Source organism: Brassica napus, chromosome A4, assembly GCF_020379485.1.
Source record: "Brassica napus cultivar Da-Ae chromosome A4, Da-Ae, whole genome shotgun sequence".
NCBI lineage: Eukaryota > Viridiplantae > Streptophyta > Magnoliopsida > Brassicales > Brassicaceae > Brassica > Brassica napus.
Window position 1 is genome coordinate 3,442,366 of NC_063437.1, and position 27,543 is coordinate 3,469,908.

Below are 27,543 nucleotides of genomic sequence, written 5' to 3' on the forward strand. Positions count from 1 at the left end.
GATTTCCTACTTACATGATTTTGTAATAATTTGTATTTTGTCATAAACAAAAATCATGGATCATAAATTTTTTAATGTGAGACTTTTTAAAAAGTTCAAAATATAACATATACGGAAAAATCTAAAATTTTATTATATGGTTAATGTGATTGTTTAATTTATTTTAATAACTCAAAGTTAAACAATGATAGAGAATACATTAATTTGTATCAAATCTTTATTATTCAAAATAATTAATTGTCATATATGTTTTAGCCACATTAAGTTATTCCGTAATTTTAATTTAAGGAAATAATTGAGAACATTAATAAATAATTTATTGTTAGTTTAATAAAATGCTTATTATATATTTAGATGGACCAACCTATTTTTCTAGAATTCTAAGAATAATTATGGTGATGACATGTTGCTATCTCAAATGTTGTAATCCTTTTCTTTTAATATATAGAGGATATTTTCTATGGTATATAGTTTAATTGAGAAGATATTAATATATATGAGACTTCCTACTTACATAATTTTGTATTTTGTCATTAAAAAAATTAAATCATGGATCATAAAAATTTCAATGTGAGACTTTTTTAAAGTTCAAAATATAACATATACGGAAAATCTAATTTTTTATTATATGGTTAATGTGATTGTTTAATTTATTTTAATAACTCAAAGTTAAAGAAAATGATAGAGAATACACTAATTTGTATCAAATTTTTATTATTCAAAATCAATAATTGTATAATTTAGTCACATTAGGTAATTCCGTAATTTTTATTTAAAGAAATAATTGAGAACATTAATAATTAATTTATGGTTAGTTTAATAAAATGCTTATTATATATTTAGATGAACCAACTTATTTCTCTAGAAATATAAGAATAAGTATGGTGATGACAAGTTGATACCTCAAATGTAATCCTTTTCTTTTAATATATAGGGGATATTTTCTATGGTATATAGCTTAATTTAGAAGATATTAATATATATGAGACTTCCTATTTACATAATTTTGTAATAATTTGTATTTTATCATTAAAAAAATCATGGATCATAAAAATTTCAATGCGAGACTTTTTAAAAAGTTCAAAATATAACATATACGAAAAAAATCTAAAATTTTATTATATCGTTAATGTGATTGTTTAATTTATTTTAATAACTTAAAGTTAAACAAAAATGTTAGAGAATACGCTAATTTGTATCATATTTTTTTTGTAACACATAATTTGTATCATTTTTTATTATTCATATTACACAATTTCGTAATTTTTATTTAATGAAAGAATTGAAAATATTAATAATTAATTTATCGTAGTGATAACATGTGGTTACTACAAATGTTGTAATGCTTCTCTTTTAATATATAGGAGATGTTACCTTATATTTATTTAACAATCATTTAGTCAATACTTTAATTTATTACGCACATTTTTTAAACGGTTACGTAAAATCCATTCAAAGTGTTGGAACTTATATTTGACCCTTTTTCATTTGCTAAACGGTTATGTAAAGTATTAAGATTGCTAAAAATATTCCATCTACGAGAACAAGGTATCATATATACACTATCTTTAAAAATATTAAACAAAACCATACACTCATATGTTAATATGCTGATATGTTCAAAATTCCAAAAAGTCAATATTTTGGTCTATGTAAATACTATGATATTTTAACCAATCTTGCAATGAAAAACACGATTATTTATACTACCAATTAAATATAATATAAAAGTACACTATGTTATTAACTGGTGAAGATAAATTATGATATGTATAGCTTTAATTAGAAAATAACCTTATCACCAATACTGCAATTGAAAAATTATACTAGAATAAATTTATTAAAAATATCATATATATTATCATTCCAAATTAGTGTGTACAAAAAATGTGTTACCCACAAGTTATACCAAATTTGATCACTTATAGATCCGCTAACCAACTTAATATTTCACAAAATAACTAACTTAAAATTTTGAGCATTCAAAAATATCTTAAAATTATCATAAAAATCTAAAATAAATAAAAATATAAACTTATAATAGGTGATTAATAAAGAAACTAATAGTGTCATATCAATTGATTTTGTTTTTTTTTTCTTCCTATCACTATTTTTTTCATTTTCTACGAATGACATAATGAAAAACTCATCGAAGTATAATGAATTATAGTCTACTCAATTTTATGTAATATTAAAAATTATTTGAGTAATTTAATCAAATGTTTTAATTTTTTTTTATGTTTTATATCGTATCAACAGCATCGGTCGCGGATTAGTAGCGGGTTTTTGATTTTTACCGTATTTTACCATATTTTTGTTTCATTAAATTCAAACTAGACTATATACGGGTCACTAGATCTATTGGTTTGACCATAAGTCTAGATCGGATATGAAAACACTGTTTAAAACTCAAACATTATAATAGAACAACTTTTAAAATATTTATTTCTAATAAAACGTTACAAATTCATTCAAATTTTATCAAACTGTCAAAAAATATATGTGCTTTCCAAGCGCCGGTCAAAATCTAGTTTTACATTACAAAAGATGACATGTTAAATAATAAGATTGAAAGAAATGAGAAATACCAAAGAAAAGACGAAAAATAGCAACTTTGGCTCTGGTTTATTTGGTGTTTACATCATCTAATATATTAAAACAGAAGTCATGACTTCTTTTGATGTGTGATTTTTTTAGTTTGGACTATTTCTAGAAAATATCATATTTTACATAAGTTCATTATTATATCTTTTAATATCTTTATCATTTTATTTGAAATACAAATGAATATATTTAAAATGTTTTAACAAATATTTTTAAAATCTTCTTAGAATCTTTTTAAATTTACTTTCGAAAAATAGTTAGTTTTAATTTAAACTAGATCTTGACCCGCGCAACTGCGCGGGTTTTTGTTTTCATTTATTTTTATATAAACATTTTGTTTTCAATTCTAAACTGGTAGATATTATAATATATGTATATTAATTTTTAAAACACAATAAGTTTACGGTATATTTTTTCATTGAATAGATTATTTCAAACTTTCACATGTATTTGTATCTTCTTTTATATATATATTTTGGATTATTATTTAATTATTAAAATCATAACTATATATATAAAGATTAGTAAAATATTGTTTTGTTGTCATATTCAAAGATATTGTAACATTTACAAATTTAGAAAGTTTTTAAAAAAATAAAATTTTTGCTTTATAGATTTATATTATCGAGTAAATAATTAAACATTTAGTTTTTGTTTAATTTTTAAAATAAATTATATAGTTTAAAAAAAAATTCATTGGTTTAAGGCAGTAAAGATTAATCATTGTGAGATAATATGATTTTTTTTATTTTTAAAAAATCTTTATAATTTTAAAAGTTAACATCGATAAATATTTAAATAATTAACATATGAAGATATAGTATTATAACATTAAATTATATCTATTTAATTTATACTGTTTTAAATCCAATAGATCATCTATTGTTTAAATCCAATTATTGATAGCTCAATAAAAATTTCTGGTAGACCCAAAACTTAAATGATAAGATTAGAGATTAAATGTAATATTATATTTTAGAAATAAGTCTATTAATTCTATTTTTTTAAAAATCACACATGAATCAAAGTCGTGACTTCTGTTTTATTATACAAGATATAGGATATTAAGAATCGGTTGTTATAGTTACCTATATTGTAGATATTGATATATTCATTGTAAATCTGGTATCAAGTATATTAAATCGATGATATTGTTGAGGTTGTTATGGAAAATAAAAAAAAATTAACGTGATTCTGTTTCGAAAATATAGGAAACAAATTGAGAAGGTCACAACAACAAAACAATATGTGAGCTTGATCTCCAAACTTTAAAATAAATGCTTAGAATATCCTATATGTTACTACACTCACGAAAATTAGATATTCTTTAAAAGTAGATATTGCTTTGATTAGTTATAACCGAATAGGAATTAATCTTTATTTAATTTGAATTGTTAACAAAATAGATGTAGATATCTATTGTTGCAACTGAATGTAGATATTCTAAATTTCTTATAGACGTTAACAATGGACCAACTTCATCTTCTCCAAATTCATCAATGTGTTCAGTAAATTATTAACATAGGTTCAGAGCTTACAATCCAATAATCTTTAGTAAATGGTAAGACAACTAAATAAACGTAATTGTATCAAGCGACCATTATTTAAATATTTTTTTTTCATTATTTAAATATTGTCTTTTGCTTTCATTGACTTCAAAAACAAAAATGGACGTTAACAATGGACCAACTTCATCTTCTCTAAATGCATCAATATGTTCAGTAAATTATTAACATATGTTCAGAGCTTACAAACAAATAATCTTTAGTATATATTGTCTGCAAACACAACACTACAAAACACACTATGTCAAATAATCTGGAAAGACGTCTGTGAATGTCAAACTTTACATGAAAACCAGAAACTCTCGTGAATTATAGAGTTATATCTAAGTGCAAAGAAAAACAAAACCAGAAACTCTTGTGAGTTATAGATTTATGTCTCTCGAGAATAGTTTTTAATAATGTCTTTTATTTAATATCAAGATTACTAATGATTGAAAATGATTGAAAATGTAATGTAACCAACTCTAGTAGATAGTCCATTTTTTTTAAAATCACACATGAATGAGAAGTCATGACTTCTCTTTTAATATATAAGATTATCATAAAATATTATTAGAAATTAAAATTGAATATAGGTTTGGTTTATAAACGAAAATTTCAATAAAATGAAATTAATTAATTTCAAAAATACATTTACTAATAATTTTTAAAGATTTTGTTAGAAATAAATATTTATTTCTATTTAAATTTTTTTTCAAATTTTGTTTCTAATAAAATAAAAATCATTATTTTTTGATGAGTAATATTTTTATTTGGACCATCATTTAATTTTCTATTAAATATATATCACTAATGCTAATATATATAATATTTATAACTACTTTAATCATAATATCTTTTATATCTTTTAATTTTTTAAAGAAAATTTAAAATTCTAACAAATCTCTTGAAAAAGATTATAATAAGATCTTAATTGTCATAAATTGAATATAAAGATTTTCAACTAATTTTGTAATTAGTAATGAAATGTTACTAAAAAATAAAATTATATCTTATTTTATCAATTTTATAATAATATTTATCATTTTAAAATAAAAACGTTATATTGAACAAAATATGATAAAATTATTTTAAATTGATAAGTTTACATATTTTATTTTCATAAATATAAAATATTTATGCTAAAAATATAATATGTTGGTAGAATGGTTAATATTAGTAAACTATATAATAAATGTATAAAAATTTCTCTTATCTTAAACTTTATAATAAACAGTAATTTATTATATAAAATTAATAAACATTAAAAATTACTAAAAAATCTAGCGATTTGAATTACGGATCATGATTATAATAAATTAAGTTCAAAATTGTTTTCATATATGTTGTTTCATGCATTAAAAAAATTAGTTTAGCAATCAAACGCAAATTTAGTAGGATAAATATATAATAAGCAACATATATATGTGATGATTTTAATTTACAGCATGAAAACTATAAAATTATTATATTTGGCATAATTATACAAACATTTAAATATGTGAGTAACATTAAAAATATATAATAATTATGTAAAACAAATATTTATATATATAAATGTGAACATATATACCCGCACGGTTGTGCGGGTAGAAATCTAGTTACTATTATTAAAATTGAAACTAAAAGTAGTGAAAACATACCGATACAATCCAGTGTTTGAAGAGTTGATTTCAAATAGTTTTGGATTCTTTGATCGACTATTTTTCCGTAGCTATTCCAATTGAATAAATTTGGGACATTAAATTGATCACGATTAGATTTTACCAAGAAATAAATATAAAATGTGAAGATAATGAATTTACCTGAGATTTATAGATGAGACAACTGTTTAGTCCAGAGGAAAAAACGGAAGAAAATGACGAATGATCAAAACATAAGTGGCTTCAAAGGAGGAATCATTATGATAGCACATAAACCAAAACCAGAATCAGCAAACCAAAAATATATGTATATATAGAAAATCTTAACATTCTAAAACAAATAAAAAATTACTAAATTGAAAGCATCAAAAATTTAACATCATAAAAATTAAGTGACTTCATTTTTCTAAATGACCTTTCACGATAAGTTTTGAAATATAATATATTTTTTTTAATAATTTCTCTAACAATCATATGCCTATAAGGTAAGAAAATATCTTGTAATATCCTATCAGTAAAGTAAAAGAGAATATCTCGTGAGTGGATTGCACCAAAATTTTGGTTGAAAAATTTCTGTACAAATATTTAAATATTAAATGCATAAAATTAGGAAATAAGATTGTTTGTTTTCAAAGGTTTTTAAAGTACACTATTTTCGGAATACCGATCTTTTGGACGAACACAGATCATATTCATCCTCTTATGGGTGGAGAAGTACCTGCCCAGCTAGATCTCTGGTTAAAAAAAGGCTAATTAAAAGAGTGGAAACAAGACAATCTATCTCTGTATGGACAGATCCGTGGATCCCCGCTCCTCGCCCGAAGTCAGGAATACCAAAAACAAATACTCAGTACTTAAATCCTTCTTTAAAGGTGGAACATCTCCTTAATCCGGCTGATTGTTCATGGAATGTGGACTTGCTTAATGTATATATATATATATCCTGATGATGTGAAACTCATTAGAGGTTTAGCAGTAGGTAGATCTCAAAGACCAGACACAGTGGGGTAGAGTTTTACGGAGTTTGGTAAATATTCGGTTAAATCAGATTTTCGAGTTGAATCCTTATACCCAGATAGACTTCAAAGGATTAATACGTTTGATATTTTTCATTTTTTTAGGAATGCTGAATCACCATTTAATATTAATTATTCGTTTTAATGTGATTTATTAATATGTATATATTCTGTCGGAATATTTTTTAAATTAATTGATTGGTTTGAAATTAATTATAATGAAAGGCTATAATTAAGGAATAACATGATAATTTCCAAAATACCCTTAATAAATGACATAATTTACATTGAAAAATAGCAAATTTTAAGGGAAAAGTCTCAAAGTGTATCATGTTTAATTGTATAGATTTAAAAATTTAAACTATAAATAAGATATTTTTCTAATTATCCCAATGATTATAAAGTATATACTAACAAAAGTAAATTTATTTTAAAATGCATTATATTTATTCTTTGAAAAATACCATCAAATGAGTTTGACACATACAAAAAACTATGTCGACAAGTTTTTTTTTTACGTATATGCTATATATATTATTATGAATGTTTACATAAAATATAAAGTACCAACAAAAACATACCAAATCAGAATCATAATTAAATATTTTTAAATATCAAAAAATTATAAATAAAATATTTCTTTAAATTAAAATGAAGTTTGATTTCAAATAATGTAAAATATAAAAACAAAATAATCAGAAAGGAATCGACTTGACATATATATTAGCTCTTTGGAAAATTGACGTCAAAATATTGATAAAATTAATTACAAGCTAAAATGTGCCAAAACATACAAATAGCATATATATCAACAATAAAATAGTTAATTAATATCAAAATTGGTAACCCGATAAAATAACTAAAATAATTAAACATTAAATTTAGATATATTTTTATTATTTAATTCTAAAGTATTAGTACTAACTTAAACATGAGTTGTTTATTAGTGTCGGTCACGGCAAGTTTGTTATTGTGAATATTGGTCAGCCCGAATATTAATTTGCTGATTGCATACCTACCCAGAGAGAAATGGTGACAATTGTAGTCTTTTGACCCACTAACACTATGTCTTTTGACCCATATAACTTACATTAACGTCCGGCAAAAAATGACCCAAATATTGCGGAGGAAACTCGGGAACTTGGCTACACGTGCGAGAAAATGACCCAACGTTTTGACGAGAAAAAAAATTATTTTTGTAAAACAGTTAAAATCTATATATATAAAGAAATGTTCGCATCTCTCTCGTGAAGCCACGTCATCAATTCGTGCGTTCTGGGAGTGACACATGTCCCATTTTATATTTAGGGCCAAAATAAATGAATGCAGTTAAGGGTAATTGAACCCAGCACCTCTAGCACTGGTAATTTCTCTTAGAACCACTAGGCTAAAGTCACTTTTTATAAATATGTGGCCGCGAAAATACTTATTATCGTGTCAGTTGGAAGCCCATGCTTCTTCTGCTTGTGACCAGGACCGATACTGAATTGACGTCAAGATGAAGATCGTGAAGTTAAAAACTTTGCTCCAAACAATTTTGCCATGTTTCCAACCTTTATAACTTGATGCATATAATATATATCAAAATACATTTGTTGTACACGCTTTTATTAGTTTTGCTTTTAAAAGAAGATATTTACAGTTATAAATGTTTTTGTGCCAGTGAAGTAATTGTTGAAAAATATCTATACATATGTCATTTTAAAATAACACCCAACTTCTATATATAGTCAATACATATGTCCATGTTATATTCTAAACTAAATATTTTCTCTTTTAAAAATATAGAAAACAATTTTTTTAGTCTACAAGCAAATGTTGTAGAGCAAGTATGCATTATACAAAATAATATATATTTAAAATCCATACACAAAAACATAAAAGTTGTTATAGGCCTCTTTCTGACACATGCACACTCCACTATGAATAATAATTAAAAAAAAAAACAGTATTGTCATATCAAACTTTATCACAAATCCACATTTGTACATCTATAATTATGAGTTGGACAATTAGTTAATTTGATACAATACCAAAGCAAGAATAATCGAAAAACAACTATACCACCGCATACTAATAAGTAAGACATAACAGATAACCAAATTCTTGAATCTTAAAACAAATTTCAACTCAAACATTTAATGAATATCAAATTAACTAATATCCCGCCCGTAGGGCGGGCCAACCCTAGTATACAAAATAACAAACAATAGTTGAGTTTCCCGTCAAAAGTATTAGATAGTTTTAAATTAATTGATTATATTAATAAACTAACATGTGGTTGCGCTTAATTAATTGGTAATGGCGAGACATAATAAATATTAATGGATAACATAACGAAATCCTAATAGAATCGATGTTGAGGCACATACATCACCATCACAACGGATCACCCAATCTATTGAGGTGGAGTAGTCAACATTACCTCAAATACATGGATGGGGGCAATGAACACGAGAACGAGCATGTGACCCTTCATTCTAAAATAGAGGTCTCCAAAAGGTTATGCTGGTGTAGAAAATTGGTTTTCAAACGTATATTTTTCATTAGATGAGTAGATATGTTCAAAAGGTTACGCTGTTGTAAAAAATTGGTTTTCAAAAATAATCAGTCGAAAATATCATGAAAATGTTCGAAATCAGTTAATGTTGCGTTATTAAGGGTCCTTGTGCTTTTTTAAGCCCCTATAATTAATTACTGTAATTTTATCATCAAAATATATAATCAATATATAAAAAATTATCTAAAATTGTTAATTTGTTTGATTTTGTAAATATAAAAAATTCAGACTATTATGTCTTTTTAAATATTCTGCAAATGTAAAATTGAAAGTGCAAAACAAAAAATTAGACCCTTGTTGTCAGAAAAAAAAAATGTGGACCATATTACTAAATGTTTTTGATTTTTGGTGGGCTCTGGGCAATTTCAATGCTTTCCCTCCCACCTAAATCGGCAGTGATGGGCCTGATGGCATCTTATGGATGTGAATTCTTTCACGTTTAAAATTTATTTTAAAGATCTAGGCTTTTACTATTTGTATGCGAATATTTCAGCAAGTAACAATGTTACTTTAAAAATGTTAGATGGGTGTGTGTGAATAATATTACAAATGTTAATATGTGGGAAATCTATATAGTACGATAACTTAATTATATGGGGCATGCAATGATACCAACTTTAGTGGCCGAGTATGGAGGGTTAAAAAATCTTATGTGGTGGTTGCTAGAAGAGGTTATAAAAGGGGTACTCTTTATACGAAGGTGAGCATCTCCCTCTCATTTTACTGAATATACCAATGGCTCCCGGAATTTCGGGTGAAATAGCCGGAGAATCTAAGCTCTATGACTATGAGTTCAGTGACGAAATACCAGTGATATCTCTCTCTGGAATCGATGATGTTGGTAGGAAAAAGGAAGAGATCTGCGGTCAGATAGTGGAGGCTTGCGAGAAGTGGGGCATGTTCCAGGCAGTTGATCATGGTGTTGATACAAATTTGATGGTTAATATGACTCGCCTCGCTCGAGACTTCTTTGCCTTAACTACTGAAGAGAAGCTCCGGTTCCACATGTCCGGTGGTGAGGGTGGCTTCAGCATCTCTAGTCACCTCCAGGTAACGCCACCACAGTTCGAACCAGATGTCTATTTTTCTAATCCTGTTATTTATATAGGAATCTTCATATGTAGGGAGAGGCTATGAAGGACTGGAGAGAGGTAGTGGTGTATCCCACGTACCCTGTAAGCAACAGAGACTATTCACACTGGCCAGATAAGCCGGAGGGATGGTTGAAAGTGACGGCGGAGTATAGCGAGAGGCTGATGGGTTTGGCTTATAAAGTCCTTGCGGTTTTGTCTGAAGCTATGGGCAGTGCCGTCCCAAAGATTTATGAGGCTTAAAGCATGTCAAATAATGTGGCCCTTCATAAAAATTACCAATGAAAAATATATTTAAAACTGGCTGTGGTCTGGTTCGAACTAGAGACCAAAAGCTCTAACATCTCTTACTTTTCCCATTTAATCTACAAGTAATTTTTGAAAATGTGCCCTATTTTTTGTATTTATAATATGTGGCCTGAAGCCAATGCTTCATTGGCTTTATAAAAGAGACGGGCCTGGCTATGGGACTTGAGAAAGATGCACTGAAAAATGCATGCGTTGATATGGAGCAGAAAATCTTTGTTACTTATTTCCCAAAACGCTCTAAACCTGACCTAGCACTCGGAATGCGTCACACTGACAACGGAATCATCACTTTGCTACTCCAAGACCAATTCAGCTGTTTACAAGTTACAAGGGACAACGGCAAGACATGGGTTAGAGTTCCGTTTGTTCCAGGAGCGCTTGTCATCAATCTTGGTGACATTGGTCACGTTAGTAATTTCTCACATTCCGTTTCGTTGCATTATTCTTCATTTTTGTTTATAAATTTGATTTGTCAAATATGATTTTCTCTTGAAGTATCTGAGCAACGGGAGGTTCATGACTACCGACCATCAGGGGGTGGTGGACTCAAACTCAAGCAAACTTTTCATAAACACATTCCTCTTTCCGGCTCCTCATGCCACCGTGTATCCACTAAAAGTAAGAGATGGAGAGAAGGCAAAGATCGAGGAACCAATCAGTTATGAAGCGATAACTATGAGAAAGCTGAAAGATCTCTAGCTGGATCGCCTCAAGAAGAGCATGGCCTCTCAACAACCCTCTCCGAGTTTGTTGCTCAATTACGTTTTATTGGTAATTACAAAAAAAATTATGTTTTATTGGTCATTGTTAAAAGAGAAAAAGACTAAGATAGCACCAAACCAAGTTTTTGTTCCCAAAGTAGTACTCAAGGCTCAAAGTCACAAAAATACGTTTCATTAAAGAGGTAAATATACACTTATACCCCTTGGGTTAATTAATCCAAACCTTAGGGTTTAGAGTTAAGGGGGTGGGGTTTTGGAATTAGGGTTTAAAATTTTATAAAAAATAAATACTAAAATAAAAATAAAAATTTTAAAAACAGTTTCAAAAAGTATTTTTAAATTATAAAAAGAAAATAGAAAAAATATAAAAAAAAAATTTCGAAAAAAAAATTCAAAAAAGAATTATAAAAATTTTGAATCTGAAAAATATAATCTGAAACTATAAAATTTTTTTTTTTATTTTTTATTTTTTTTTATTTTTATTTTATTTATTTATATTTATTTTTGTTTGTTTATTTAATTTTAAACCAAGGGTATTAGGGATATTTTATCCTTTAATGAATGTCATTTTTGTGACTTTCTCTTTCTAGTGTTATTTTTGTGACATAAACTTCAAACGGTGCTATTATTGACAATTGCCCTTGTTAAAATAAAATGAACACAAAAATGAATAAAGAGGAAATAAATTAAAAGATAGTAAGGTATGAAAAAAAACTAATAAGTGAATGGCAACTGTAACTCTGTAAGATAAGCGAGGATTTAAAATAACAAAAACTAAATGAATAAAACTGAAATAATTTTAATTTTTTTTCTTAAAATGTAAATATTATTATAAATTATTTTATTTGCTGTATTTCCGTGACTCCCTCCTCATACCGAGTCGATTCGTTCAAGCACGCCGTCGATCATCCTCCAAATAAAAACTTCCCGACGCCTTTGATCACGGATCACCGTCGCTCGCTTCTCGTTTTGATCTCTCTCAAGTCTTGCCGGCGAGACAGAGAAAAAAAAAAGATCTAACCCTTCACGGTGATTGCATGGCGGCTGTGGAGGAGAACATAATCAGATCAAGTATCATTTCTTTTCAAGATTTCGACAACATCGGAGACGAAAAAGCGAAAATGACGAAGAAGGAAAAATTGTTTTGACCTTTCGTGCGAAAACAACGGCCCAATAAACATGTGCCACGTATGGGTTCCAACTGATTCTATATCCCCTTATTAAAGGACCGGTTCTGCTTAATTTTATCATTTGTTATTTATTTTTTTCCTTTCTTTTCGTTAGAACCTCCTGCTGAACCCAGCGATGGAGCTGCTCTTAAGAATCTTTGTTGCACACTTGTTTGTTATATGCTGTGTTGGTTGCCGCTCCGTTCGGTTATACGTCGGTACTGAAATTTTTTGTTTTCCCATGTTCCAGATTACTAATTTGTAGGATTTTTTTTTACAATTGTATTAATACAATTTTTTTTTTTTGAGAAAGGGCTTTAGTATTAATACAATTTTGTTATGAACTATTATCTGAATGTCCATATAGGTCCATAAACTCATGTTCTAGAGGTTCTAAACCCTTGTATTGTATTCTTATATATATGTATTGTTGTCTATGGAATAAAAATAAGAATAACCGATTTCCTCTTTTTCTCTATTCACAACACATTATCACACACGCCTAATCCTAGCAGCTTAAAAAAAATCCCTAGCCACCAAGGAAAATAAAATCTAAAACCATGACGTCTCTGTCGTAACTCATCCCAATCATCGAGATCAGTATTCTCATCTGGGCTCATAGTTATTGGTTTATAGCTTTATGCTTTGTCAAGTATGCTGTTTAAAACATAGCTTGTCGTCAATCTCTTTTTTTATTTAGTGCTTCACGATTAACATGTTTATGATTCATGATATATAGTTTCGTTTGGTATTATTGGTTGATATAAATTTATGATAAAAAAATTTCAACAAAATTTCATTAAAATTTTTAATACTCAAATTTATTACTACCCGGTTTAATACCTAAACTAAATATTTTGATCATTTTAATACATTTACTTTTAAAACTGTGCCTATTTTAATATTCAAACTATGCTAATTTTAATCAAAAGTATTAATTCAAACAAAACTTAAAAAATCTCTATAATTCAAAATAAAATTCGAAATTTAATTTAAAGTTTTAAGAATAAAATTAACTAAATTATTGATAATATTTTAAATTTTCTAAAAAAACTGAATTCTGAACAAAATAAATAAATTATCTAAAATTAAAAAAAAAATTGAAATTAAATCAAAAACTAATATTATAAAATTAAGATTATCCAAAATTTAGTTAATTTTATTCTTAAAACTCTAAGTAAATATTTAAGTAAATTTGAAAATTTTAAGATTTGTTTTGAATTTTAGGAGTTTTCTGTGTTTTGTTTGAAAATTATTATTAAAATGAGCATAGTTTGATTATGAAAATAAGCACAATTATAAAAGGAGTTGACTACTTAAAACCCCCTCTAACCAAACTGATTCCCCCTAAAATAATAGACTCATCAAAAACCCACCTAAATTATTTAATTCTAACTATTTCCACATCCGAAACTAAAAACATGAAAGTGAGTTCAATTCTCTAAATTGTTTTTGTAATTAGCGATTACCCAGGATCTAAACACCAACCTTAAATAAACTAACCCAATAAAAATACACTAAATGAAAAATAATCTATACTATTAAAGCAAAATCACTCTTAGAATTCTTCTCTTGCTTTTTAGAAAAAATTACAAAGTCATGCCACTGACATTTAATTTTAATATAAATATTATTTATTTAACCAAATATCCCATATATATGGTAACTAATACTCTACACATATTTATGAATGATAGTAAGTCTGAATTTTATGCAAATTATATTTTATATTTAATTTTTGATATAATTTTTCGTACAGTATTATTTAACAACTGAATATGAGTCTATACATGATTTTTTAAAATATTATTTACTATGTGATTTTGTACATAATATTTATATGTGATACACTAAAATTATATTTTGCTACTGTCAAGTTAAAAGTGGCTGTTATAATATTTTAGATTCATTCTAGAGGACTAGTTTACACTTTACTTATATGCGATCAATATCAAACTAAGACAATCAAGGTTTTTAAACTAACAAAATTGTAAAGAACAAGTAACAGATTGGTTTACATTTTTGGGTTGATGAAAACCCGATGCTTACTAGCCAACCTTGGCTCGACCCTACCAGATGGGAGAAGCCAAAATCCTTGTAGAAGTAAAGTTAAATAAGCATTTTTCCGTCTAAGGTTGCTATCGAGGATGAGAGTCGCTCTATCACTATGGTTGATGTGTTATACTCATGGCTGCCATCTAAATCTTCTAATTGCGGTCTTTTGGGACACAAAGCTTCTCGCTGCCTAGGTAAGCTTCCTCCAAGACAACAATAGAAGCCCTCCACCAATGCTGACATTGCTTCAGATGATGTCTCATTGTCCAAACCTTCACCTACTTTGCCTTTAAGTGAACCAGTCTCATTTAAGTGAAATTCCATACTTTTCCTAGTAAACCCTCATCAAATAACTCAATATGAATCGCGAAAAAAGTCTAAGAAAAGATATCTAAATAGGTTCAGTCCTAGGCGTATTAAACGATTCAAATTCCATTTTTTCCAATAGTAGAGGTCAATTTACAGTTATGAAACCTAAATCGATCTATCAAATTTGAAAGAAGTGGAGAGGCAAAACCCCAAACCGCTTGCGAATTGCGTGAGCTAAGAGGGAGTGATTGAGCGGCTTACCCCTTGAAGGCTTAATAATACAATTCAATATTAAGAAATTTAAAAAAAAAAACTCAAAACATACAATGTCATATATAAGTTTGGGCTAATAGTTGTTATGTTACACTAGCTCAAAGCAGCTACAACAGTCTCGAGTTGCAGCATTGTGAGAGAGTTATCTTCCAATCTCTTATCCTCTTAGAGAATCACACTGCTACAATGGTGATTGAACTGGTGACAGTGGCTGTTAGAAACTATTTTTTGAACATTATGAATAATGTATTCATCTGTCAAAAAATGAATAGCAAAAATAAATAAATAAAAAAATTTAAATAAAAACAAAACAAAAATATCTTAATATATTAAACAAATATTATAGAAGACAATATTACATCAAACAAGTTAATACACAATTTAACAAAATAAAATGCATAAAATAAAATTATATAAATAAGTTTTACAATTATAATAACATTCAGGTAAATTCGATCCCGAATCTATAATATAACCAGAATATTTTCCATAACAAGTTGTTGTATTCGAAGGTTGTTGTTGTTCTTGAGTTCTTCTCTTTATGATCCATTCTTGTACAGATCGAAGAAAATCACGAGTAGTATGATCACTAATAAATTCTAGGTTTGTTGAAATGGCAGTAAATGAAAATATTCGATTTTAACAATTTTTACATTGTAATTTACAAATACAAAATAAAAGTTCATTATCGCTTCGAAATGCAATAATTGATTATATGTGAGAGCATTATGAAGATAATAATTATGAATAATTATAAATTTTGAAGTCTTTTATTTATATATAATTTTCTATTAGAACGTAATGGTTTATTAAAAAATATTGTTTATAATATTTTTGTTGTATGATTTTAGTTTAAAAGTTTTATGCTCTTATTTGGTTTTTTCCTAAAGTAAAAAACATAATGTAAAAATATAAAAAATTAAGGCTTATTAAAGTTTATTATTAGAGAAGAACATCCTCAAATTTCAAATATAAGATTCAGCAAACCTAAAATATAAGGTTGCTCTTAGAGATTGAAGACGACGTTTGGCTTTGGTTTAGGGTTTTGGTTATGCCTCTCCACTTGTTCTACTAGTTTAAGATGATACACTTTTGCATAATTTTTCACTATAATAATCGTTTTGCCTTCAAAAGTAACTGAAAATTTCATGTTTGATAAGTAATGCATGAGTAGTCGTTCAAAATATTTTAAAAATAAGTTTTTTGTAAACAAATAATCACACGTTTATTCGACATTAAAATATCAAAAGTGTAATATCAAAACAAATAAATCAAAATCTAATTAGACAACTAATTCTCATTAGAAAAAAGATTTTTAACGTTAAAACTTCTCAACTAAGTTTATTTTGGGTAAAAACCATCAAATTAAATATTTAACGAAAAAAATCCCACAAACTAACTTTATTTAATGAATTAAACCCTAACAGATCATAATTACCATTACTACCGGTAAATCTTTAGTTTATGAATTTCTACATTAAGTAAACATAATTGAGGAGTTTTATCATTAAAAATGTTTTTATAATATTATCTAAAACTTAGTAACTTAAATTTTCAAAATTAGCATTTTTTATTTTTTTTTGTAAATATATGAGTTTGATGTGTTTTTAACATCAACATTATATATAACAAATTAAAAATGTAAAAACCCAGAAAATATAATAAAAATTATCTAAACATTTATATGAAATAAAACAACTAAAAGAATAAAAATATATAAAACAAGAAAATAAAATCAAAATTATATCTTATCTAATAAAATGTAATAATAAATCTTTAGATAAATTTTATTATATTTTCTGGGTTTTTAAATTTTAAATATATACATATATAATGTTGATGTTAAAAACACATCAAGCTCATATATTTACAATTTTTTTTTAAATGCTAATTTTGAAAATTGAAGTTACTAATTTTCAGATAACATTTTAGAATTGAATTTTATTTTTATTTTTTGGATTTTTAATGGCAAAACCCCTTAATTATGTTTACTTAATATAGAAATCCATGAACTAAAGATTGACCGGTAATAATGATAATTATGATCTGCTAGGGTTTATTTCGTTAAATAAAGTTAGTTTGAGGATTTTTCATCAAATACTTAGAAAAATGATGTGATCCAAGACCAAATTATCTATCTTCCATGTAAGTTTATATTGGGCCATAGCCTAAGTTATTTTATTTTATTTTTGTCAACAGCCTAAGTTATTCAACCCATCAAATTTCTAATTCGATAACATTTAAAGTACTTTTTATTCAGCAAAATGATGAATAATTATAAATACATATTTTAAGTAATAAAGATTACAAGTTTATAAGTTAAACTTACCAATGGTTTTTCGAACCTTAAATCCAATATCCTAAACCCTAAATTTAATACCCTAATCCCCAAACTTAAAATTTATTGTTCTCACCATCTTATAGTTTTTCTTTTTGTCAACATGTATATAGATATATATATATATATGTATATATATATTCATAATTTTTTATCTATATATTTTGTAATTTAATTATTAAAAAATATTATACCAAATTGTTTTTTTTTGTGAAATCATTATTGAAAGTCACAAAAGAGTCGCTAACTAAATACTCGTTAATTTTGTGTCTAAAGAGTCGTTAATTGAATAATTACTAATTATGTATCTAAACAGTCCCTAATATACAACCACGGAAAGGCAGAGTAAAATGGTCTCAAATTTGCGACTATTTTGAGACGAAAAAAATTCCGACCAAATATTTGCGATTACCACTTTGAGTAGCTACATAGTCACCAAGAATGTATTTGCCACTATTTTGTGACGCATCCGGTGGTGGAAAATGATGTGTTTTCTAATATTTATCGACTTGTGCTACTGAATTAATAAATATTAATTAATAATAAAAAAATTATTTATTTTATTAAATAATTTTCTATTCAAACTTACCATCATTTTCTAAATATATTCTATTAAAGTGAAATACTTTTTAAAAATAACCCTTCTTTCATCTTACGAATTACAAATTGTGACACTAACTAATAATTGTTAATTAATCAACAATTATTTATTTTGTTAGATTATTGTCTATCCAAACTTACCATTATTCTCTAAATCTGTTATATTAAAATTGAAGTAGCTTTTAGAAATAACTCTTCTCTCTTTTTAATAATTACAGCTTGTGCCAGTTAATTAATAACTATAATTAATCAAAAATATTTTATTTTGTTAGATTACTCTTTATTCAAACTTAACATTATTCTCTAAATCAAATGATTCTCTAACCGGGTTATTTTCTAACTAATTTTTACAATAAAATTAAACAGATTTATTTAAGATGTCACATACAAACTTTAATTTTTATATATGCATGTATATTATTATCTCATTTCACATCAAATATAAACTATAATTTTTATTAGAACATATAAAGTTATTTTTCAAATATATGTTAAAATTTTTGATATTTGGCATTTAAATAAATTTAAATTTAATATTTTCTTAAGAATTAACGTAGAAGTGGAATTTATTTAGCATATAAATAACTTAGAGACATATATGTCTAACTTATTAAAACAGAAGTACATTTTATTTGACACAAAATATTGTATTTTGGAAATATAGATTTATTAATATACATAAACATACTAATTTATGTTTTGGTTTATCTATAAATACATCAAAATGATTAATGTAGTTAAGAAATATTAACTGAAATATATGTTGTATAACATATTATTTTGATTGTTTTAATAACCAATCACAATATAAGCAAACAAAAAATTATAGACAATTAAAAATTGTCTATTTATCATAAATGTTATATACTATAAATCGAACAAACATCCAGGATTCATGTTTGTGCAACCATTACATTATTATGTTTGTGAAGAATTTTATATGTCTATTCTATTAAGAAAACACATGTGCGGATGTACGGGTTAAGCTCTAGTTTAAACATTAAAACAATAAACGACAAAATATTTAATCATAAGTGTAATGTGTAACTGTAAGGACTAAAATGCAAATAAAAATACGAAACTTCAAATTTGATGTTTTGAGTAGTGGCACTTCAAATATGAAGTCTTACTGTTCAAAAGTTTAAATTTGAAGTTTTGGAGTTTTTTTAGAATAAAACACTTCAACTTTGAAGTTATACTATGTTTTTTTTCTGATTGATGACTTATTCCTTTGAGGAGACTAATTGTTTGTTGGTTTATAGATATCCTAAAGGTCACCACGTTCATGTGATGAGGAAGGCCAGTTGCAATATTGAACATGTTATACTTTTGTTTCTGCTCTTTAACATATCTTATTATGGCACGATCAGTAAGTCATGTTTAGACTTTTTCTTCGACGTGTTATATATGCTTTGGTTTCTTGGCTTTAAATATGTCCAAGTGTTCGTTTCTATCGTATGATTTTGGATAAAGACATACAAGCCAAAGACTTTTTCCTCCATTGAAAAGTAGCGGGTAAATCAATCAGTCTTATGGTTAGTAAATTAGTAGTTAGTGCTACTAGCCTAGTAGTATTATAGACAAATGGGTATAAGCATGTATGATCTTACAAACCCTCACAATCATTTCCTTCTTGTTTTTTAAACTCCTCACCATCATTTCCAAAACCAAAATCCAAGAGCTTTTCTTCATTTTTCTTATTTTCTTCTTTGTAAACGATGGGTTGGCTTTCGTTTTTGAATCTTCTAAAGGAAGTTGTGGGTATGTTCAACGAATCCCGCAAACTCTTTCTCAAGAACAAGAAGTTGATGTTCTCTGTCTTGGTATTTTCTCTCTTGCTCAATGGTTTAGTTTACTTGTTCAACATCCTTACCATTACACTCGAGATAACAAACTTGACTCAACATTTAAAGTTGTTACCTACGATGGATCCAAGCAGTGCGGAATACATAGCCCTACTTATGGAAGTTTTTGCAGAATTTGGCCTATTTTTTGTTTCTTCAGACATCTTTGGCGTTTTCTATTTCATCATCAACCTTTTATCCGTTCTAGTCATCGTCCACGCTTCGGCTCTTACTTATAATGATGAGAACGTCAACTTCAAAGATTTTGTGGTTCTGTCCCTTAAATCTTGGAAGGGACCTCTAGTGACCTATTTCTACATTTGTCTCTTCAGTCTTGGCTATTGGTTGTTCTTCGTTACAATACTTTTCCCTCTCCTTTTCTTAAGTACTGCTTCATTGATTTCCTTCGCAGCCGTGACCTGCGTTTTGCTTGTTCTGTTCGCATTGTTTGCGTCCTATCTAGCTATCGTCTGGTACCTATCTCTGGTCGTATCGGTACTCGACGAAACTTATGGGATACAAGCGTTGGGGGAAGCTGTAAAGATTGCTAAAGGGATGAAGCCAAAACTATTCCTCTTGAATCTTTTCTTCGGTTTATTGATCTTCGGTTTAGCTCAGATCGAGACTCTAGTGAGTCTAGTGATGTCAACATTTGTGGTGATGTTTCTACTTATGACTTACACCGTTGCATTTTTTCAATGTAAGGGCCACCACGGCCAAGACGTTGAGTCGCTGAGGGATGCTGAATATACGACACTACCAACTACTTCGCTTATGGGAGCATTGCCTTGAAAACTTTAAAGAGACTGACATAATATGTTAATAGTCTCGTGAATGGATTGCTTGTTTTTTGTTTCGTTTTATTTTGGGATTTAGTAAACTACTAGATTTTGACCCGTGCAACCGCACGGGTGTTTGTTTTCACTTTTCTATACATAAATTATTGTTTTAGAACATAAGTTGTATATATTTTTAATGTTAATCATATACTTAAATATTTATATAACTATTTCAAATACAATAATTTTATAATTTACATATTATAATTAATTAATTGTTTTTGTATTTAATTTATGCTAAATTCTGACCCGTCTTTCAAAACTGGATTTTTTTTACCAATATGTTTATGCTTATTCATTTTATATAATTTATTATTGTATATATAAAAGTCTAAGATATGTTAATTTTTAGACATGTATTATATAGTTTGTTAATTTTAAGCTGTTCTATCATCATATTATATTTTAAATAAATATTTTATATTTATGAAAATAAAATTTATAAATTTATCAATTGAATATACTTTTATCATATTTATTTAAGTATAATAATTATATTTTAACATGATCATGACTATAAAGTGGGTAAAATAGGATATAATTTATTTATTTCTTATTTTATAAACGATAACTTAAAATATATTAAATTATTGTTAAAATAATTTTACACAGATTTATTAGAATTTTAAATATAATATATAAATATATATTATATTTAAAATGAAAATACATTATGATTAAAGTAGTTGCAAAGATTTTATATTATAACCTTAAAAAAATACATGTTAATTTTTATGCATGTATTATATATTTTGCTTAATCCATCTTACCAACATATTAGATTTTATTTTTGAACATAAATATTTTATACTTATGAAAATAAAATTTATAAAATTTATAAATTTAATACAATTTTATTATACTTAGCTCAATATAATAATTTTCTTTTAATATGATTGATTATGATTATATAATATATAAAATATTACAGAATTTTTTATTTTTTATTTTATAAATGATTACTGAATTTATTAATGTATAATAATAATTCAAATTAATTTCGAAATTAATGAAAAATATTTAAATATAATTTCGAAAATGAAGATCTTGTAAAAATCTTTTAAAACAGATTTGTTAGATTTTTAAAATAAATATATTTATATTTTAAATAAAAAGATATCAAAAGATATTATGATTAAAGTATTTTAAAGATTCTATGTATTATTATTCTTAATAAAATACATTTAATAAGATTTCTAAGTGATGGTCCAAATAAAAAAAATCACACATGAAAGAAGTCATGACTTCTCTTTTAATATATAAGATTATATGATAAAAGTGATAATATAAAACATTAGTTTCAATTCTTTTACGATTAAAAATCAAAATGGTAAATATAGTAATAGTAATAATTAGGATTTAGGAGTGAGATTTGAATAAATAAAGGAATTGAATAAATTATTGTTAGAGAAATATATGGTAACATATTGTTAGTCTAAATTTTTTTTTTTTTTTTGAAAGAATTTTAAATTTATTCAAATCAAAAAAAACCTTTGTACAGAGTTTTATCTGCTACCATATTTAAATACAATGAAATGCAAACCAAAAGAAAATATACTTCTATATCTCTCAAGCTATACTAGCCTCTGTTAAACCAATCCTCCATCATCTTCTCATATTTACCTCCTACCCTCCTTCTCAAAGAAGATATTCTGTTTCTAATGAGCTTATCAAGCCTTGCAATCAGACAGGTATCTGGCTGCGATGCCTCACCCACTCTTCTCACATTCCTCTCATGCCATAACGCATAAGCCACGGCCTGAAAGCAATAACGCAGTAACACAGTCGAACTCCACTTATGTAAACCCTTCTCAACAATCCGAAGCACTCTATCCCATTTATACACTTCTCCACGCCCTGCCAAATGTTTTATGGTTCCAATCCAGACTTCCTTAGAGAACGAGCACTCAAAAAATAGGTGATCACGAGTCTCAGCTTCCGTGTTACATAACCAGCATGTAGAAACGGCTTGTGGATTCCACCTAAGAATCCTATCTCCTGTTGCTAGTCTGTCATGAATAGCAAGCCAAACTAAGAAAGAAAATCGCGGGGTATCTTCAGTGAACCACACTCCTTTTACCCAAGATACCTTTGGAGATGAACTTCTTACAAGATTCCAAGTATGAGATGTTCTGAAATCTGTTTTAAAATCCCCATTCTCCCTCTTCCAAAGGCATATATCATCTAGCTGGTTGAGACCTTTATTTTTGAGAGCCATAATCTCGCGATCAACCTGCCTAAGAGAGTGAGCACGATGCCTTCTCACTCGGTACAACTGAATAGCTTTCTCCAGCGTAGAGTTTATAGGAATACCAAGGTCCATACACCCTCTTGCTCCTGTTAGCTCAATCAGTTGGCCAATTGATGACCATTTCTCAAACCAGAAAGAGGTGGTGGCTCCACTGTTGACTTCCTTCTTAGTTAATTGCATAGCCAAAGGCCGCAGTTTCAAAAGCTTCTTCCACATCCACGATCCACTGTTACTCTTCTCATTAACACTCCAAAAAGAACCCTTTCGAATGAGATATTTCCATATCCATTTAACCCATAAAGAAGACCTAGTAGAGATAATACGCCAAATAAGCTTCAAACAAGACACTTTATTCGCATCTGCCAGATTTTTCAAGCCTAAACCACCTTCATCTTTTGGTTTGCACACATCCACCCAAGCTACTTTAGCTTTATGCGTTGATAACACCGGTCCAGACCAAAGAAATGCAGCACAGATGCTATTTATTTCTTGAATGCACTGGTTTGGGAGCCTATAAGCTGACATCCAAAAATTTGTTATGCTATAGAGAACAGAACCAATTAACTGAAGCCGTCCAGCAAAGGAGAGATGCCTCGCTGTCCAAGAAGAGATGCGATTCCGAATTCTTGAGATAAGAGGGCTATAGTCATGTACATTCATCCGTTTTGTCAGAAGAGGGAGGCCCAAATATCGTACCGGAAGAGATCCTCTTTCAAAAGGAAACTGGTCTAAAATAGCCTCGCTATCTGTTTCCTGAACACCAGCCAGATACAATGTAGACTTCTCAAGACTAATACTCAAACCCGATATCTTTTCAAATCTCTGAAAGACCTCCAGTATACCCTCAACCGACTTCTTCTTCCCGTCAGAGAATACTAAAACATCATCAGCAAAACATATGTGTGTCAAATGAAGCTCTTTGCAGTACGGATGAAAACCCATCTGTTTCTCTGTTGCTGCTTTATCCAGGAGCTTTGAAAGAACTTGCATACTAATAACAAACAGATATGGAGACAAAGCACACCTCTGCCTAAGTCCTCGCTTGCTATTAAAATAGCCAGCCAATTCCCCATTTATCTGTATCGAGAATGAAGCCAACTCTATGCATTTCTTAATCCACACAATGAACTTCTCCGGGAAATTTAATGCCGCAAGCACTGATACTAAAAAAGACCACTGGACAGAATCAAAGGCCTTTGAAATATCTATCTTGACTGCACACCGCTCAGTAACAGAATCCTTGTGATAACTCTTGACTAGCTCTGAAGCTAACAAGACATTCTCCATTAGTAGCCTATCCTTCACAAACGCAGACTGGTTCAAAGATATGAAAAGAGGGAGAATCCTTTTCATCCGATTTGCTAGGAGCTTTGATATTACCTTATAGATAACGTTGCAGCATGAAATAGGCCGATAGTCCTTCATGTATACAGCATCATTCTTCTTCGGAATAAGCGCTAAGATGGTTGAGTTAATTCCCTTAGGCAGAAACCCCTTATCAAAGAAGGACTTAACTGCTGTAACGAAATCTCCTCCTGTTACCGCCCAAGAGACCTTAAAAAACTCACTTGTGAACCCGTCTGGACCCGGTGATTTGTCTCGTGGCATAGAGAAAAGAACTTTTCGAATCTCTTCCGAAGATACCTCCCTCATCAAACTGCTTCTATCATCCTCCGAACACTCATAATTTACCAGCGACTTTAACTCATCAACACTTATTCCCTCATACTCTGAAGGCGTATGAGTAAGAAATTGATGGAAGTGACTTACTGCTTCTTGTTTAATATCATCTTGCGAGTCTGCTACAGAACCATCCAATCTCTTAATCTCCCTTATAGAATTCCTTATCTCCCTTACTGTAGCCGCCCTGTGAAAATATTTTATTGTTACCATCTCCAACATCAAGCCAATGAATTTTTGCCTTCTGACTAAGAACTTTCTCCTCCAGAGTAGATAAAAAAATCCATCTTCTATATGCTTCTGATTCTGCTTCAATGTTGGCTTGGATAGGATTTTCCAAAGTCTTCACTTGAGCATCACAAAGCTTAGCATAGGCCTCTCTTGTCTTCTTTACTATCTCCCCCACCTTTTCTTTACTCAGTTGCTTCAAAACCGGCTTCAGGGCCTTGAGCTTCTTTGACAATCGAAATAAAGCAGAAGTGGAATTGAACAACACCTCTGTCTCAGACCAGAACTTCTCAACCACAGGAATGAATTCTGGCATATCCACTAGTGCATTTACAAACTTAAACGGCTTTCTTGGTTTCATTATCTCAGCTTTAATCACTACCCGACATCTTTGATGATCCGAACAACCTCCAGCTTCAAATACACAATAAGACTGCGGAAAAGATCTCACCCATACCTCATTAATCAAAGTACGATCCAACTTCTTGCAGATCAAGCCAGTATCTCTCTTATTGCACCAAGTAAACCTAGGCCCTTGGTATGACATATCTACAATAGAGCAGTATTGAACCACTTCTTGAAAATCCTTCATACCCAACGAGTCTTGTGAACCCGACACTGAATGCTCCACTCCACTAAGAATCTCGTTAAAATCCCCTTGAACAATCCATGGTGATTTCCTTATTATAGGAGAATCATGATGGTCTTTAAGATCCCTCCAAAGCTCCTTTCTCTCTTCCTCCAAATTAAACCCATATACAAAGGAGCAAAAAATCTCCTCTACCATCCCTTCCAACAACACAGAACACGTAACCAACTGTGCGCTTTGAAAGCAGGGAGTAACCCTTACTCTCGGACTCCAAGTGACCCAAATTCTACCCAACCGGTGATGATCATAGTTTGTGATATATGACCATCCTGGAAATACAGTCTCCAAAATCTTCTTTGCTTTATTCTCCTTCACTCTTGTCTCAATTAAACATCCAAACTGAAAACCACGTTTCCTGACCCATTCCTGAACCACCAAATGCTTAGAAAACTTGTTGAAACCTCTTATGTTCCAATAAAACCCAGACATATTAATGACGACGGGTTTTCTTCTTGTTCAGACAACCAGGATCTGCATCCTGAGTTTTCTGGCCTGCTTTATCTCTGAGATATCTGTGGTTAACCTTAGACTCTCGAGGTAACATTTTCCTTGTAAGGTTATCTTCTTCCTGCATTACCTCGTGTTCTTCTTCTGTCTGCTCCAGATTCTCTTCTTCTTCTTGTTCCTCTTCCGTTGGTGATAACACTTCAAATCTCGATTTAGTAAGTATTGATACCTGCCCAAACTTCAAAGGACTCGAAGGCCGACTAGATTTCCCTGGCGAGACATCCAACCATTCTTTTTCTTTCTCACTCTCAATGTCTTGTGACTTTTCTTTTATGGAGGCTTGATTGTCCTCAGCTTGTATCTCTACATGTAATACTCCACCACCTTTATCACCACTCTCAATTTCCTGAACTTCAATTCTTTCTATCTCTTCCTCCTTGTTATTCTCCCAGCATATTTCTCCTTCTTCTAGCTCCTTTTGAGCTGCTTTCTCCATAGGGCAAGTTTTGACAGCATGACCCCACTTATCACATTTTTGACATTTTGTTGGTAGCCGTGGATACCCATACTCCACCATTACATCCTCTCCCAGAACATTAAAATTCATCCTCTTTGGCAGCTCCTTTGTGAGATCAACATTAACAAAAATCTTTGCCACATCAAGATTTAAACATTGAGCTGTCTCAGGATGCAACCTACTTGGGTTCCCAATTGGACTAGTCAGGAAGCTTAGCCCTTGCCATGAGAACATCGATATTGGAACATGCTTTATGTGAACCCACATTGGAATAGATTGCGTAGGTGGCTTCTCCTTTTCAACCACCGGCGACCATTTCGTCATCACCACCGGGATTCCTGCTAGATTCCACATTCCTCTTCTCAAAATCCTTCTTCTATCAGCTTGGTTGGGAATACGAAACTTCATCGTAGTCTGATTGACCTCATACACTTCTATCTTCTGGGCTTTGTCATTCAGATTCCATATTTTGTTCACTATCGCATGAACTTTCGCTATATGCGGAGCTGTATCCAAAAAACTTTCCCACCAGAAAATCATCCCATAGCGTTAGTCTAAATTTAAGGTAAGATCAAAAAATAATGAGTTAAATAAAAAGATCCAAACAATTTTCATAGGTAGATTTTTTCAAAATCCTTCCTTTTTAATAGTATTGATTGTAAAAGAGCATATTCCCCATATTTCCACCGTTCGTCCGTTTTTTCTAGGAACCACCTTTAAAAGAAAACATATTAATATAGTTAATTATATTAAAATAGTCAAATTAATTTAATAAAGGATCATCCCAGACCTACACCGAGGTATTGATGGTGATTCTCATGATCTGTCCTGGTCGACGCAATCATGAAATTGAAG

At 29.0% G+C, this 27,543-nt stretch overlaps 2 protein-coding genes and 1 long non-coding RNA gene across 3 annotated transcripts; 2 read left to right on the forward strand and 1 right to left on the reverse strand.

Annotated features, from left to right (window-relative positions):
* Window positions 1-8,948: 8,948 nt before the first annotated feature.
* LOC106449286 (naringenin,2-oxoglutarate 3-dioxygenase) lies at window positions 8,949-12,174 on the forward strand. The gene is given in 5 exon segments (XM_013891063.3): window positions 8,949-10,417; window positions 10,492-10,677; window positions 10,935-11,174; window positions 11,263-11,538; window positions 12,166-12,174. Coding segments are annotated over 5 exon segments (1,026 nt in total). The 5' UTR covers window positions 8,949-10,102.
* Window positions 12,175-12,193: 19 nt separating this feature from the next.
* LOC125608098 lies at window positions 12,194-13,694 on the reverse strand. The gene is made up of 2 exons (XR_007339172.1): window positions 12,639-13,694; window positions 12,194-12,533 (listed from the first exon to the last, which is right to left on the reverse strand). It is a non-coding gene; the product is annotated as an uncharacterized LOC125608098 (long non-coding RNA).
* A 4,108-nt stretch (window positions 13,695-17,802) lies between these two features.
* On the forward strand, window positions 17,803-21,064 carry LOC125608099. The gene has a single exon (XM_048777977.1). The coding sequence runs from the start codon at window positions 19,952-19,954 to the stop codon at window positions 20,867-20,869; it is 918 nt and encodes a 305-aa protein (XP_048633934.1). The 5' UTR covers window positions 17,803-19,951; the 3' UTR covers window positions 20,870-21,064.
* The last annotated feature ends 6,479 nt before the right edge of the window (window positions 21,065-27,543 follow it).